This window comes from Henckelia pumila, chromosome 4 (assembly GCF_033568475.1).
Source record: "Henckelia pumila isolate YLH828 chromosome 4, ASM3356847v2, whole genome shotgun sequence".
Classification (NCBI taxonomy): domain Eukaryota; kingdom Viridiplantae; phylum Streptophyta; class Magnoliopsida; order Lamiales; family Gesneriaceae; genus Henckelia; species Henckelia pumila.
In genome coordinates, this window is record NC_133123.1 from 10,635,628 (window position 1) to 10,651,337 (window position 15,710).

A 15,710-nucleotide genomic window follows, 5' to 3' on the forward strand; every position below is an offset into this window, starting at 1 on the left:
TTCAAATTTTTAGAATACAAACTACATTTGCCCAGACTTGTAATCTTTAATTAATTGTCATGTCCATTAATAATAAGTATAGTTACTGAAAAGTTCGACGGAAAATTAAACCGACAGTTGTATTTATATTGTAAACTTGCATCTTTCCATGAGTATTCTATTCAAAGAAAATCCACTAAAATGTCTCTCTCAGAAAAGCCGGATCCTCAATATTACTCATTATTCCATAAAATGTGGCAAAATTTCTTCATACGATTACAAACAGCATTACTGTTTCGCCATACTCGATATATAATACCTTGAGTGATAAATCAAAGGCTAAATCTGAAATTTTCTTCTGAAAATGCACTAGTCGACCAAAGCCAGCAGATCACTTGCTTTGCAGAAGCAATGCCTCGCTTCCGTTCCCAGATCAATCTGGTAAAGCACAAACACAAAACATAAAGATTTTGAACCCTACTTTAACAAAATACTCGAGGGTGGTGACGCAACCACGAGCAATATAGATAACACGAACAATCAAGAGAAGCAAGGATGCTGTAATTTCAAGTCACACGTATGCAGGAAACTAACCAGCACACAAAACTCTAATTTCAGAACTTGTCCCAGAAAATAGTAAAAGACATAACAGCTAGGGCATTTACTAAACACGGGTAAATTATTGTGTATGATACACCGAAGACTAACTCATAGCAGCCCGGCCAAGTTTGTTTAAGTTTAAATGTTATCCCATGAAACAAAATATGAAGAATCCAAAAATTATTGAGATGGAGGTAAATAGGAAGACGTGAAAGATGGGGACTCATTTAGGAACAACAGATGGATTTTACTAAAGAAATATACTTGATTTATAAAAGGTAGATTATATGATGGTTAGGAGCTCAAAAGTTTTCAAAAGTTTTCAAGTGATAAATCTGAAAAAAGATCTAACATTCAAAATAAAAACTACTAGATTTTCGACAAAAAACAGAGACTTGAGGAAACTTATTCACCATCTCACATCTACATGACAGTGACCAAGGTTTCATCCAAGCTTCAAACATATTGTGATCTCATAAAAATAATCAAGACGTCCAATGGGATCCACTAAAATTCACATAAAAATAAATATGTTCAACATCAAAGAAATCCTAAACTGCGTACCTCATATGCATTTACGTCGGAGAAAAGAACCTGCAAGGAAGGTCAAGTTTCGAATGTGACAAGTCTGAAATAGAGCGAAATACGCATAACTCGCAGGTTTGCCAGTAAGATTTTGAGTCGTTTTACACGTAAAACAAATCTTCTTGTCTATATACAAGTACACTATCCACTATCTCACCTTCTTTCCACTCTCCACTTCCCCAGCATCAGCACCAACAGAAAGAACCTGAAAGAATATGTTTATGAGACAAGAAGAGAGGAGAATCTGAATTCAAATATCGGATTTATCAAAACTGATATGCAAGACCGATGGAAAATCCCAACCAATAGATATTGTTATTCATCACTCACCTCTCCCACAAGGTAGCGTTCAAAATTAACGGCTGACTTGGGTAACAAAACTCCCCCAGCCGATTTCTGCACGGAAAAGAGCTTGATGATCTCTGTGACACAAATATTACTAGGAATAGCAAAGTAACCAAAATATAAAGTGCTCAAATACAGTGAATTTAAAAGATAAGAGAGAATTTCAACATATCTTAGCACAATTAATAACAAACAGAAAGCAGATGAAAACAAGAAACCAATCAAGATTCTAAAACGATATGATATCAAAAGCTATATACACCCATGAATATCAAAACAAACACCTGCTAAAGATTGGTAAATTCATCATCTCATCCTATAAATACTAAAATGTTCAATATGTTTAGCAGTGGTGGCCCGAAGGATCCAGTCAGGGAGGTAGGCATAATGTATTTGGATAGCAGAACTCGATTTTTCTTTCTTTTTTTAAAAAAATTACACACAAGATTTGATTCTTTTTTTCCTCAGTCGACCACTCCACAAGAAGTCGCCAACAAACATACCTCCGGTAGCACCTCGAGACGAATCAGAACTCGATCAGCCTGTGGCACAACCTACAAGCACATAAAAACAAATACAAAGAAGTTAGTAACTGCAAAGTCTTAAATTAGCGTAAACAGATTACAAAAGAGCGAAATTGAAGAGACAAAAACCTTCGTGGGTTCGTACTTCTTTCCAATAGCATTGATCCTCAAGAAACCCTTCCTCAGACCTGAAAAAATGGATCATCGACAGAAATTTAAGCACTCAAAAACTAGCATTGTTGGAAAATTAAAGAAATGGAGCTGAATGTAACAGAAATTAACCTGCGGGTCTTCCACTCGAGAGAGACGGCAGGTCGAATTTGTGAGTAGACAAGGGTTTGGCAAGGGTCATGAAAGCAGACGCCATGGATAAGAGTTGGAGAGGTCTCGAGGCTGGAGCTTTGTGTGCAGTGGTGTGAATTTCTGTTAGGGTTGGTATAATTGTTTCATTATCCTCGGTAACAAATTATATTGTACATTTTCTTTTTTTTATTTGTTTTAAATATATAGTCATACGTTATATTTATTAATATTTTTTTACAAAACTTTACTAATATATTCTTATTAACTACACCTTGAAAATTGTGCAATTATTTTTTAATACATTAAATAGAAATAAAATATGAAGTTTATATAAAATTTACTTTTCCAATAAATTTTTCTTAATTCGTGTGAAAACTAAAACAAGACAACATATATGGGACGGAGGGAGTAATAACTTTCAACGTACAAAAGATGAATCTACGGGTCTAAAACTTCTAGATAGTTCCACCCGACTTGGAAGTTGGAACTCACGCCCTTACCCGACATGCTACCTTTAACACACTATTAGATTGACGCATCAAAACAGGGATGGGTCGATGCTACCCTCGGGATAGTACCCTCAAGTTGATCTGGACGACTCAGATCAGCTCAACAGATCAAATCATTTGACCTGTAAACTGATCTAGTTCGTACAGATCAGTTTTTGGGTACTACCCTGAAGTAGCACGTACTGAACCTCAAAACTGATAGTGTAACGTTTTTTAACTTCAAACAATAGAATAATATATGTATTGTATATAATTTTTTTTTAGTAAATTTCACATTTATAATGTTATAACTTGCAATTGTCTCACATTGAAGAAAAAAAAATAACAAAAAGTGAGTTATAAACTCTTGAGGCAACCTCATGCAATAAGCAAGCCTTTTAGGATGAACATCTCATATAACCTAACATTGGTGTTCTCGTTGAGAGTCGGCGTAGCGGCAAGGGCGACCTAGAAAAGGACTATCATCGACTACAATCGGTGAGAATCTATTTTTGAGTCAAAGAACTTGACCAATTGCTTTGCCCATGTTGTTGAATCGTAGGGTTACATGGGAACGAAGGGGCATTCATTACCCATGCATTCTTGAACCTTGACATCAACATTCTGCACCTCGATTGTGATTTTCTTCACCAAATCCGTGAGAAGCTTGATATTGTTACTCCATTTTGCAATCAAAAGTGCATGTTTATCTTGTAGTGCAGTAACCATACATAAAATTTTATCCAATTAACAGAGGTCTGTTTCGTATGTCATGATCGACAAACAATACCCATAAAATAGCGAAATCAACGAGTGAAGAACTCGACGAGAGTACCAAATGATAGGGAGTGAATTCGAAATCGATAGTCTCCTAAGAAAATAGATCGAGGAAGTAGAATTGGGGAATAAATTAGAGAATCTTATTGAAGAAGTAGAGAGTTTGAGTTACAATATGCATAACGATTTTTTTCTTACTTTCTCCTATTTATATTCAACTATCATAAGTACTATATATTATCAACTGACTCATACTAACTATCCAACTTTAATTTGTTCGGGTTACTACGCACTCAATATCATATGGTTTTAGATATTGTGGTAATATTAAATTTTCCCACTGAAATAGTGTCTTCTAGCATTTTTTTTGAAATAGGATAATAAATAATGTATAACTAAACTAAAGTGTGTATTGCATGTGTATAATATGATACATAATTATAATGGACTTTTTTTTTTTAGAAAAAAGGCATTCGTGTGGACAAAATAATATTTAAGCTTGGCTTTTATTCAGATGAAATTCGTAAACAAGGATATTTACAAAAGTGAAAAACTATCTAGTAGATAGGGTAGTGAGAAAGAGAAATTGGGTATTTTTGGAATAGGTTATGTAGTCAAATTAAGATATTTTACTGCTTAAACATGATTAAAGGATTCTCGGATTGAGCTTAGGGAATTGAAATCGGATTTAGAACGATTAAAATTTATTTCTAAGGTTTCGAGTGTTTGGGACAGTTCGAAAATTCCAAAAAAGGGATCGGAAGCTCTGAACGTGTTCGAAAGCTAGTATTGCTGAACGAAAGGTCCAAGTAGTTCGGAAGTTCCGAATTGCAATCGGTAGTTTCGATCTTGTGACAGTTGGACAGGGTATGTGTTTTGATTAAGTGATTGAACTCCGAACTAGAGATCGGTAGTTCCGAACTACTGTCGGCGGTCGTGTTGTCCAATCAGAGACACTCGTTCGGAGAAGAGAGTTCGGAAGCACGATCGAAAGCTCAGAAGTGCGTTCGGTAGTTCCGAACTTGGGATCGAAAGCTCCGATCGTCGTCTATAAATAGGAGGTTGATGGCTTCATTTCAGTTGCCAATTCCCAGATTTCCCTCTTGTCTTCTTACTAGATTTTAGGGTTTCGGACGTCCTATCCAAGGGCTAGTCAATGACGAAGCCCTGCCAAGATCGTAGCGGGGTTGTGCCTAAGGTTTGAGGTCATCGTCATCAAATGACTGACTATGGACGCAGGTATATCGCTAGTAGAAGTGTCAAAATGGGCCAGCGGGGCGGGGCGGCCCACAACCCGTCGCAACCCACCATTAGGCGAGGCGGGGCACTTTTTAGGTGGGTTGGAAAAACACCAACCCAACCCACCTATTTTAGGTGGCGGAGCGGGCCAACCCAGCGGGCCTACGTATAATTTGGCGGGACCACAACCCACCATTAGGTGGGGCAGGCCGGCCCAATTTTAGACGGGTTGAGAAATCGTCAACCCAACCCACCTATTTTGTATGGCGGGGCCGGCCAACCCGATGGGCCTAACCCATTTTGATACCTATAATCATGGTTCGCAATCGCGGTCGCGGTGGCTACCGTTCCAGTTCCATTGATATTTCACGGAACGGTCGCGGAGTATTTTAATAATAAAAATATAAATAATTATATAATTTGGAATATTTTTAATTCAAAAAAATGAAAAAAATACATAAAACGTTCCGCGATGGCCGCGAAATCCGTGAAATCGCCGTTCCGTTCCGTGACGTCCGCGAAATCGCCGATATTTTAAAGAAGAACAACGTTATATTAATCAACCGTTTTCACCCGGAATTTTGTCGCGGCAGCTGCCGTTCCCGTTCCAGAACGGCCGTTCCACCCGTTCAAAGACCGTTTTTGCGAACCATTCCTCTAATCGCTAGACTCTGATTAGTTTCGGTGAGTAGCTAATAGTTTAGTTAATGCTTTTAGTAGACAATTAGTGATACAATGATTATCTGTTTATAGGCTTGGACTAGAGAGCCAATATCATTAGGTTGCTTATTATAAGGTACGAACGTACTATTCGAGATACCCTGATTGAGTATGCAAATTATATGTTTGCATGTTTTATGTGGTATTACTGATATGTGCATTGATTATGTCACGGATATTATGTTGCGTGCATTATCATGTTGTGTCTTTTACCATTGTTATAACCTGTAGAGGGGTTGCTTAGCCCCATTATATTTTGTGGATAGATGACATGGTTTTGGATCTGGTTATGTCCACGGTTTATGGTATGAGAGTGTCTCGTGATGCGATGACCCAGCGTACTACATATCATGATGTCTTTGACTGAGCATAATTCTATATGGATAGGTTTTCGGTACACTTTACTTGCATTTAGAATTCATAACATGTGTATACTCATACATCTGTACTGATCGCTGTTAACTCACGTCCTCGGTTTTTGTTCTATATACCCCATTCAATAAGGCAAGACTTAGGTTGGACGGACCGGGTGGTAGCGGTCGTTGAGCAGCAGTGTGGATTGTACTTTACCAGGTTTTCTTTGTGGTTGGATTTTAGTATGCTTTTCGATGGGGTTGTATAATACCATTAGTATTTGTAGTATTTGATTTGGACGGTTGCATTCTGCCGGTAGGTTCTAGTTTGAAATATTTAAGTTTTCGCTGGATTATCTGATTATTGTGTTTAAGTTATTCTGCATAAGCTTTGATTAACTATTGATTCCGAGACGGTCACTACAGGTTAACTAGTTAAGCTTTGATAATAATGTAGAGATAAATAATATAATCTAATCTAATATAATAAATAAATAACTTTGGGTTCGTGACTAACTTTTGGCAAATTCATTAAGCTAACTTTGATTATCGTTATTTGTGTTGCGAACAAATATTGGAGGATCCAAATAATATCGATGAACCGCATTGTGACTCTTAAGTTAACGATTGCTCGAAGAAGATGCAAAGCGCAAAGTGCTGGAATATTAAAACGGGATATTTCCTCTGAATTTGAGGGGTCGAAGCTATTCATACTGTGTTTCAAGGTCTTTATGGACTTGGACCATACGTAGACCTAACAATTGATTTGATCGAAAGAGTGGTTAATTTCGATAAATATGCCCTTTCTTTCAATACAAGCACATCATCTCAAATATCGATGATATCAAGAATGTGCTCTCGGTGTCAATACTGGTTGGAGGTCATGATTTATACTTGGGTCTGCCTACTTTTTCATTGCGATCAAAACGTCTACAATTTGACTATCTACGAGAAAGAACCAGTAAAAGATTACAAGGTTGGTGTTCGAAGTTTTTTTTATGGGTGGGTGCGAGGAATAATTAAATTCGATTTGCAAAAAATTCCATCAGGAGTTAAGCAAATTTTTCCTACTCGTTAAAGTAGAGGCAATTCTCGACATTTCGTTAAACCGTAGGGGAAGTGAAGATATCAGATTCTGGAAGGGCAACAAGGATGAAAATTATTCAATTAAAACAGGCTATTTTTTGGAAGCAAATTATTATGAAACTCCCTCATCTCAGTCATCACAGACTCCAATCTCAGTGAAAACTTATCTGGAGCTTATGGCTGCCGCCTAAGGTACATATTTTTCTCATGACATGCCTCTTTGAACTATCTTCCAACTTCGATGAATTTATTGAAACATCACGTTCCAACCATTGTCATATGTGTTTTGTTCAAGCTTAATTATGCTACGACTAGTCATGTTATATGGTTTTGTCCGTATGTAAAGATGGTCCAGAAAAATACTATTTATTGGGATCATTTGTTTTTTTTTTTTTGGTAATGTTTCATTTGTGGAAGGTGCTTTATTTTTGTCAAAATTAATGGGAAAGAGGATTTCGATTTGTTGTTTATGATGTGTTGGGCTATTTGGATTGAATCATGCAATAGGTTTCATGATAAAGTGGCATGGAAAGCTGATTTTTAATATTATTGGGTTTGTCTATACAGGTATTGACGTTCATGACATAGGATGAGTGTGGAGGCTGTGGTAACGGACTCAGCCAGTACGGGGTGCAACAACGTGCGTGCTTAGATATATAAGGTTGGTGAAAAGTGCGAAGTTATCAACGATAAGATTCAGTTTATATTTTTGTTTAAGATATGTATTTAAAGGATTTTTTTTTTTCGGACTCTACTCTAGCAATTAAGGCTCTAATGGTCCTAATGGACCCAGAAGAGGATATAGGGCAGAATCGTGTGATTGCAATGGAGAATCAAGCACTCGTGCAGTCAGATAATTTCATTTCTTTGGAGCATATGAATTGAGCGGTGAATGAAGCGGCCCTAGAATGTTGTATCATAAAAAATAAAAATGAAAAAATGCGGTAAAATAATTAAATGAAAATCCAACTATTATCCCTCCCGCCTAATACATACTTGCATTAGAAATTTAGAATGTCCTCAAAATCCCCTTTCTCATCCAAAAACATGACCGGACCGGTTGAGTAGATGCTAACCGCAGGGTAGTGCCCTGCGGGTGACGTGGCGGCTCATGATTTGTTAAAATCAGTGGGCCTCACGTGAAACCCACTAATTTTGACCAATCATGGGGTTACATATCACCCGCAGGATAGTGCCCGCACCTCACGTGAAACCCACTAATTTTGACCAATCATGGGGTTACACATCACCCGCAGAATAGTGCCCTGCGGGCGGCATCTACTAAACCGCCCGGACCCGATTTGTTGAGCCCGAGTGCCAGACTCTCAATATATAGTCATAGTAAAAAGAATCAATCAGCGGCTGCTTGGGGCCACCATTCCCAGCTTTTGTCCTTCAAACCCTGCAACTCTTCCACAATATCATCCCCCCTTTTTCCCACCATTCCCAGTCCCTTTTCTTCTTCCCAAAAAACATCCATCCCAATTTTCCTGCATTCCCACTTACCCAGCCAAGCCTCCATTGACAAAGAAGCTACATACCCTTTTTCTTGAAACTTGTTTTTTCTCTCTCATCCCCAGTCACAGAGAAACAAACCAGACTTGCATTTGGATTTTGTTCTTTGGTTAGTGGTTGGTGGGGCTACTACAAATGGTGATGGGGCTCAGGATACTTTGTTACTTCCAGTGGATTCTTCTCTGTAATGTAGTTATGTTCGCAGCGTTTGTTTGCTCCAAGAAAAGTGGTAAACCGACTTTCTTTGCTTTCTGTTTTTCTTTCATTTGCTTATTTGTTTCTTTTAAATTATTATTATTATTATTATTATTATTATTATTATTTGGTTCCGTTTGGGTTTGCAACGCACATTTTTACAGTGAAAGTGTGGAACCTGTTGCATAAATTGTGTTATTGTGATTGTTTTATTACTATCATTTGGATGACTCAGGCAGAAAATGGGGGCGAAAATTGAAGTGTAAAAGTTTGTTCACTTTTTGTAATCTTGGGAGAGAACGATGGTTCTCTATGGAATGACAGAAGGGCCTTGCTTCAATTGTAATTCTAGGCCTTGCATTATCAAATCATGCGGCAAGCTTCATTTATTCATATTTTGTCGAGGGTACCTTTACCTTTTCCCATGCTCTATGGACTATGAGGTTGTTGTTGACATAGTTTAGTAATAAACTAACTATAGGAGACTAAGATTATGGACCCATTACCTAAGAAACGTGTAATAGGACTACGATGTAGCTCGACCCGAGGGACGATGTTTTGGTGTTTCTTGAATTCTTGAAACTCGGTCCAAATTATACAAAATTTAGAGTAGGGTGAAAAGAGAGGAGAAAATCAAAGATGACAGTTATTCAAGAATTTGAAGAAGTTGGAGATAAATTAACTGGAAAAAATTCTACAATACAGTCCTGAATCCTTCTTTTATGTTGCATTTAGTGCAACCTTTAGAGCTCTGAGCTAGGCATCGATTCACTCGTAGATATTAACGTTCGGATTAAAGCATTAGATTTTTAGTGGCTTAAAAATATGATAGTCACTATAAAGTCTTGCGAATGCGAATAGTATAAAAGCATTTCAGAAATGTTTTGTAGCACAGAGTAAGCATTAACTCGTCAAAAGTGTTGATGCAATGAATTTACTTGCATGACATTTATGAAGGTTCTATAGGTTTGATTCATTGTTTACATTTAATTCTCTTCTACCGTAAAAGCACTATGATCGATTAGCCTGATCAACATAAGTGGTGGAGCAGTTGTCTTCTCAAATCTTACTTAGGTAATGAGGTTCAACCAGTATAGAATGTGCATGCAACTGTGAAAAAATGGGTCAAATGAGACGTATTAAGCAGCTCATTTCATCATAGACGATTGAATATGAACCTTTGTTTGGTGATTTATGTTCTTAGTCGGTTTTCTTGCTTTAAGTTGGTGCCACTTGCTTTTACAATTCATTTATCTGTAACAGCAAACGCAGCAACTGACCTTGCCGAGATAATTAACAACAATAGAACGTCCCCGAAGGCTACAAAACTGAGTGTCAGCCCTGGACTTGGATGCATCGCACTACAGTATGCAGATGCTTGCAAGGGAAACTGTAGTGCTAACAACACTATAAGTTGCCAGCCACCAGATGACTATTTCACCGAAATATTCGCTCCCAATTGCGGCGTTGAGCTTCCCACTTTTGGAACCATATCTGGCCACATATTGGGGTGTCAAAAGACGTATCTTGAGCCATCGGAAGCATTTTCACGCGTACTCGTTCTAGATCCGAGAACCCTTTCGCTGTCGAGGAATGAAACGTTTACCCAAGTTGGAGTAGGCATAATGGGAGGCCACAAGGGTAAAGGGCCATATATTTGGTGTGTTTTGTTTAGTAACAGCCAAAGAAACACCACATTTGTTCTTGAAGATCTTGGTAAAGGGATTGTGCAGAAGAGTGGGTGTTATAGTGGAACAAGTTTGCCATGCAGTGCAGGTCACAGAAATTCTTGTGTGTTTTTTATACTTTTGCTGTCTATATTTACATTATATTGTTGCAACCTCATTTTTTCATGAACAATAGATGCTTATTTTGTGAATCTACGCTTTATTGAGATTAAATTCACTTCATGAGATATTGTAAAGTGGGATGGAGGAGGAATTTGATTTAAGGTTAAATTTGCCGATATTTATACATTTTTAAGTTAATTTTTTTTTAAGACGATTAAAATGGATGCACGAAAAGTAGCTAATCAAGCAATCGATTTAATTTATTTAATATGATGTAAATTTAAATCCTCAAAAATTTAGAATCATTGTCTTAGATACAATATAATTCAGCAAGGATCCAATTTTGTCATTTTAATAAATATTTAAAAGAGAATCCTACCCTAATTATAATTCTAAATAACTAAATATAAATGCGTCACATTTATAGCACACACATGACACATATATATTTATTTATTTTGGGTGTATATTTTCGGACACTTCATCATATTCATATAAACATCTAGCAATATTCATAACAATAGTTAAGAATATCAAAATTATATATATGTGTGTGTTATGTCCATATTCAATTCAGGGTTGAAATTTATTATATGGTGAGAACTCTAAGCTTTATTTTCTGATGAAATGGACTATTACAAGCAAAATACACAATAGACATGTATGTTACACCTATTTTATCAATTTATTCCTATTTATGGTTTGACGGAGGATTCCAATTAGTAAAATAACAAATAAATAATTTAATTTATACTATATATATGTATGCAAATAAACACAAGCAGGGAAATAAAAATTCTTTACGTATTTGAGTTTCGTCGTTTAGACAAGTATTTATAAAACGGTTTTTTTGAGTGTTTTTTAAAAAATGTTTACAAAATATTTTAAAAATTGTTTTAAAATTAAATATGTGTTTGAACAACTATTCTATAAAAAATATTTTATAAATATTTCAAAAATAATGTTGGTTTGATATCAATCATGCACTATCTTCTATTCTAAAAACATTTAATAACATCTCACAGTTGTTATTTAAAAATTACACCTAGAAAACATTTTTTAAAAAATATTTTTAAAAAATATTGTCCAAACACTTACTTTTAGATATTTTCACTTATAAAATACTAAAATCATTTTAAGTATATTTCTAAACATAATCTTGTATATTTCCAAATGTAATTTCTTCTTATTCGTAGAATTGCCCAAATCGTTGGCGAAAAATGTCAAATTGGAAAGTTGACTACAACTTTCCTTTTTTGTTTTGTTTTGCATTCAATAAGTGCTAAACTTTTCGATATATAATTATACTTTGCAAACCTTTTATTACATATTTACTGTATATATTATACAATAATACTCGTATATATTTTCAAATAAAAATATAATAGTATTGATTAAAAAATATAAATATTTATATACAATTAAATAATAGTAATAGTAATAATATTACGAATAATGTTTTTTTATAAATATTACAAAATAAAAATTTTTTTGTTATAAATATTCCGTAAATTCTTAAGTCTTAACGCGATAAGTACCATAAGAAACATTAAATTGATATTCGTGCATCTGGATGGAGAAGTTGGTAATCATGCATTTTAATTTATTAGACAAGGTAAATAAAAAGAAATTTAAATTCATCTTGTATTATTTACACTACAATTATAAATTGGAAATCATGCATTTTAATTTATTAGACAAGGTAAACAAAAAGAAATTTAAATTCATATTTTATTATTTACACTACAATTATAAATTGCAATGAATTTCAAAATCAACTCGATTTTTTTTTAATGTGTATTGTGATATATTATTATTAAATCATAGTGTATCAACACTTCCAGTTACCTAAACAAGGAAAACGTACTCAAAATCATTACTCAATCCAAATACGACACTCCCATATAAAAAGTAAAAAAATTTAAGAACAATACTAGTATAAAATTTAGATTTTGAAAATTTACTACAATTTAGATAATGTTTGAGAGAGTTTTTAGAAATCACTTTTCAGTTTTTTTTAAATAAAATTTCACAAAATTTAAAATTTTATTAAGAAAAAACTTAAAAATATTTTTATAAAACTCCATCAAACACGAGTACACCACCTTAATCTTTGTCAATCTTTGTTTATATAGCGCTAAGCTCGTGGCCACACAAACGGCAGTTATCCTCGTTGTTCGCTAAAATATGGGGAAAAAAAATTGAAAATATATGTGCACGAAAATAGCACTAATTGACAAGGTGCATGACAAGTGATCCATGTTTATGGGGTTTGAACAAATATTATAAATGAGTAAAAACAAAGCGTGTATTAATGTGTCACATGCAATTATATAAGTACAATCTTAGAACATGGCTTGGTACGAATTAGAATGTTTATAAATTATAAACACGAGAATAATTACCCAAAATACATCAATATTTTAATTATTTATCCAATCCCATGAAGATTTATTTATTCACGATATTATTCCAATACACAATATTTTATTATTATTATTAATCAAATTAGACACAATTTAATTGTTGGAATATTGCCAAATGATAAATATTTACATTATGATTTCCAACTAGTAAAGATCCAACTGAAATTTTTTGACGACGAGAAAAAATTGAACCCACCACCTCAGTTTAATTGATTATACTATTAATATTTTTTAAAACTGATAGTAATTACATTTAACTATGCTAATTTTGTAGAGTATACGTGGAGAAATTATATATAGGAATTATGGACTGAAAGTACGGACTTACCCCTGAAGTTTTAACGAATTTACAAATTAAATCCCCGAGAGCCACCTGAAGAGCTCGCTGATTTCCTCTCCGGCGCGGTTCGCCTCTAGATCCTCGACGGCGGCGGAGACAGGATCACTACGGCGACTGCTGCTGGAGAAGAATCTTCCGGAGCTCCTAAACGACATCGCACGAGAGATAGAAGCAGAAGTCAGCCGGTCCACGTAGTCTCTCAGCCAGTTCCTGCCGCTGGAAACCTCCGCCGCCAAAACCTCCCCCGGAGGCTCCGGTATCGGAACTCCAACAGACGAGTCTTTGTCTACGGAGGTGCAATCCGAGATTCCCCTCCTGTGAGTGGTGGACTCTGCAGGAATCTCGTATCCGTTGTCATCAACGATGTACTCGAAGGAACCGATCGAATACGACTGCCGCTCTCCGTCCATCTCCTCCGCCGCGCTCCGGCGGCGACTGACGCTACCGATCTCGATCCGAAAACTCCCGCTCCTGAAACTGCTGTCTCTGGTGCCGCGGTTCTCGGACGAGAGGATTTTATCGAGCACATCTGCGTCGGAGGGGACCACCGTGGACCTGCACAGAGGGCATGTTTGGTTGGAGAGTATCCACGTATCGATACAAGAGGCGTGGAACGCGTGACAGCAGAGAGGTAACAAACGGAGCTGATCGTGTGACTCGAACTTCGACAAGCAAACCGCACAGTCTCCTCCGGTGACCTTACCGGTGACCGAACGGAACGTGAACAGTGGCAATGAATCGAGTATACTGCTCGACGGCGCGTGGCAATGCTGTCGGTTGGAGTCAAGGTTGGGAGAACCAAACAGCGAGACGACATCATCGGCGGCGGGGAATGCTCGGCGGAATCGACAGGAGAGCAAGCGGAGCAGAATGTAGATGGAAGCGGAGAGTATAAGAGCGGAAGCTATTACTATGATAACCAGAATAATGGAAGTTGAAGTTGAAGATTCCGCGGCGTCAACGTACGGTGGAGGTGGCGGAGATTGAGAAACGACGGCGGTTGGCGGCGGAGATAATGGAGTTGACATGTTGGAGTAGAACGAAGCTGTGAAGCGAGAAATAGAGATGATATAGAAATGAGGTATTTATGTAAAAGGTTGTCCGGTGGTTTTGGTGTTTGTTATTTTTGTTGGATTAAGTTTACATGGCAGATTGGGTTATTTTATTTTATTTCTTTATTTTATTAAAAATTGTTTTGAACTTTTGGAACTAATATTTTGACTCATTAATTATTCATGTTTAGTATGCGCTTTTATAGATTTTTGGATTCAACATTTGGATAATATCTTATGCTAGCATAAACTCAGTCGTTCTTAAATGAAAATTAGGAGGGATTATCTCAACTCCCCACCACTATCTAAAGATTATAATAAAATCAAATTGAATCATTACGATATAGTGTGTGTTACATTAGAATGAGAAATGTGTGTAATTGAAGTGAGTTGCAGAGAACAGGTAGAAGAATTGAATGTGACTCAAAACCATAAAGAAAGTGGTCGCAGTATATGGCAGGGATCGGAAACTATTCACTGATTTTCACGCAGTGCGCTAACTTAATTAGTGGGGTCCTTTATTTATTTGTTTGATCAAACTTTTTATTTATTTATTATTATTAGAATATTATAGTCTTGGTTTGTTAAATTGGTTTTGGTGATATTCTACACTCGTGGATTTGTTTGTGTCAAACAAATGTTAAATTGATTCGATCGATGATGTAAGAATTTGTATTTTTTTATTATTTGATATTGATATAAAATTATCGAATTATTATACCAATATTTAATCTGGTCATGCTTATTGAAGTGTAATATGAATTTTCACAACCATGCTATGGTAATTTAATTTATTGTTGAGCTAAAAGATTATTCAGACGTACTTTGATCGTACGTACATCAATAATATTGTATGGGTACGGTGTAAATGATAAGTAAAAATAATTTTATACATCTTACTCTATGGAAAAAAAATATTAAAAATCCACGATTAATTATAAATTGAGAAAAGAAGATGCAAATTGTCTCTATAAGAGGTGTCCGAAGTAAGCAATTGAATAATGGTTATGTGTTTGATTCCATGCACCGATCAATATTTTCAAAGGTGAACAATATTATAGTTTACCCTGACTAGCTTGTTTTTTAGACTATCGTGTTCGTTCGAGATTTACTAAATACATATCGAACAACGCGCGGATTTTCACATCATAAAAAATTTTAAATTAAGCTTTACTATAAACATTTTAATTGCATTCTATGATAAAATCAACTATTGATGGGTAAAACCTAAAAAATAATGTAATTTCCGATCCATATATATATATATATATATAGCGTCGATTGCATGTGATGCATGCATATACATATTTTTTTTATGTTAATTAATTTTTATGTTATTTTTTGAACTCGCGTGATGAATTTAAACATTCAAAAATTTTAAAAGTGATGATAA

General features: G+C 35.6%; 3 protein-coding genes across 3 annotated transcripts; 1 reads left to right on the plus strand and 2 right to left on the minus strand.

Moving 5' to 3' along the window:
• Positions 1–189: 189 nt before the first annotated feature.
• Positions 190–2,466, minus strand: LOC140866109 (10 kDa chaperonin 1, chloroplastic-like). The gene is made up of 7 exons (XM_073271005.1): positions 2,316–2,466; positions 2,163–2,221; positions 2,013–2,063; positions 1,495–1,560; positions 1,322–1,369; positions 1,144–1,173; positions 190–417 (listed from the first exon to the last, which is right to left on the minus strand). The coding sequence occupies exons 1-7, from the start codon at positions 2,398–2,400 to the stop codon at positions 349–351; spliced, it is 408 nt and encodes a 135-aa protein (XP_073127106.1). The 5' UTR covers positions 2,401–2,466; the 3' UTR covers positions 190–348.
• A 4,416-nt stretch (positions 2,467–6,882) lies between these two features.
• On the plus strand, positions 6,883–10,584 carry LOC140867062 (uncharacterized). Its single transcript, XM_073272134.1, has 4 exons — positions 6,883–7,191; positions 7,567–7,660; positions 7,760–8,743; positions 9,973–10,584. Exons 3-4 carry the CDS (start codon positions 8,650–8,652, stop codon positions 10,563–10,565), a joined length of 687 nt encoding a protein of 228 aa, XP_073128235.1. The 5' UTR covers positions 6,883–7,191; positions 7,567–7,660; positions 7,760–8,649; the 3' UTR covers positions 10,566–10,584.
• A 2,527-nt stretch (positions 10,585–13,111) lies between these two features.
• Positions 13,112–14,378, minus strand: LOC140867010 (E3 ubiquitin-protein ligase ATL4-like). Its single transcript, XM_073272076.1, has one exon. The coding sequence runs from the start codon at positions 14,291–14,293 to the stop codon at positions 13,280–13,282; it is 1,014 nt and encodes a 337-aa protein (XP_073128177.1). The 5' UTR covers positions 14,294–14,378; the 3' UTR covers positions 13,112–13,279.
• Between the last annotated feature and the right edge of the window lie 1,332 nt (positions 14,379–15,710).

Excerpts from the sequence above, each read along its gene's own strand:
- LOC140866109 (XM_073271005.1), bottom strand. The coding sequence starts at position 2,400 with ATGGCGTCTGCTTTCATGACCCTTGCCAAACCCTTGTCTACTCACAAA. Across the intron at positions 2,222-2,315 it reads CTCGAGTGGAAGACCCGCAG|GTCTGAGGAAGGGTTTCTTG; the intron begins GTTAATTTCTGT and ends CCATTTTTTCAG. Across the intron at positions 1,174-1,321 it reads AAGTGGAGAGTGGAAAGAAG|GTTCTTTTCTCCGACGTAAA; the intron begins GTGAGATAGTGG and ends CCTTCCTTGCAG.
- LOC140867062 (XM_073272134.1), top strand. The coding sequence starts at position 8,650 with ATGGTGATGGGGCTCAGGATACTTTGTTACTTCCAGTGGATTCTTCTC. Across the intron at positions 8,744-9,972 it reads TGTTTGCTCCAAGAAAAGTG|CAAACGCAGCAACTGACCTT; the intron begins GTAAACCGACTT and ends TATCTGTAACAG.
- LOC140867010 (XM_073272076.1), bottom strand. The coding sequence starts at position 14,293 with ATGTCAACTCCATTATCTCCGCCGCCAACCGCCGTCGTTTCTCAATCT.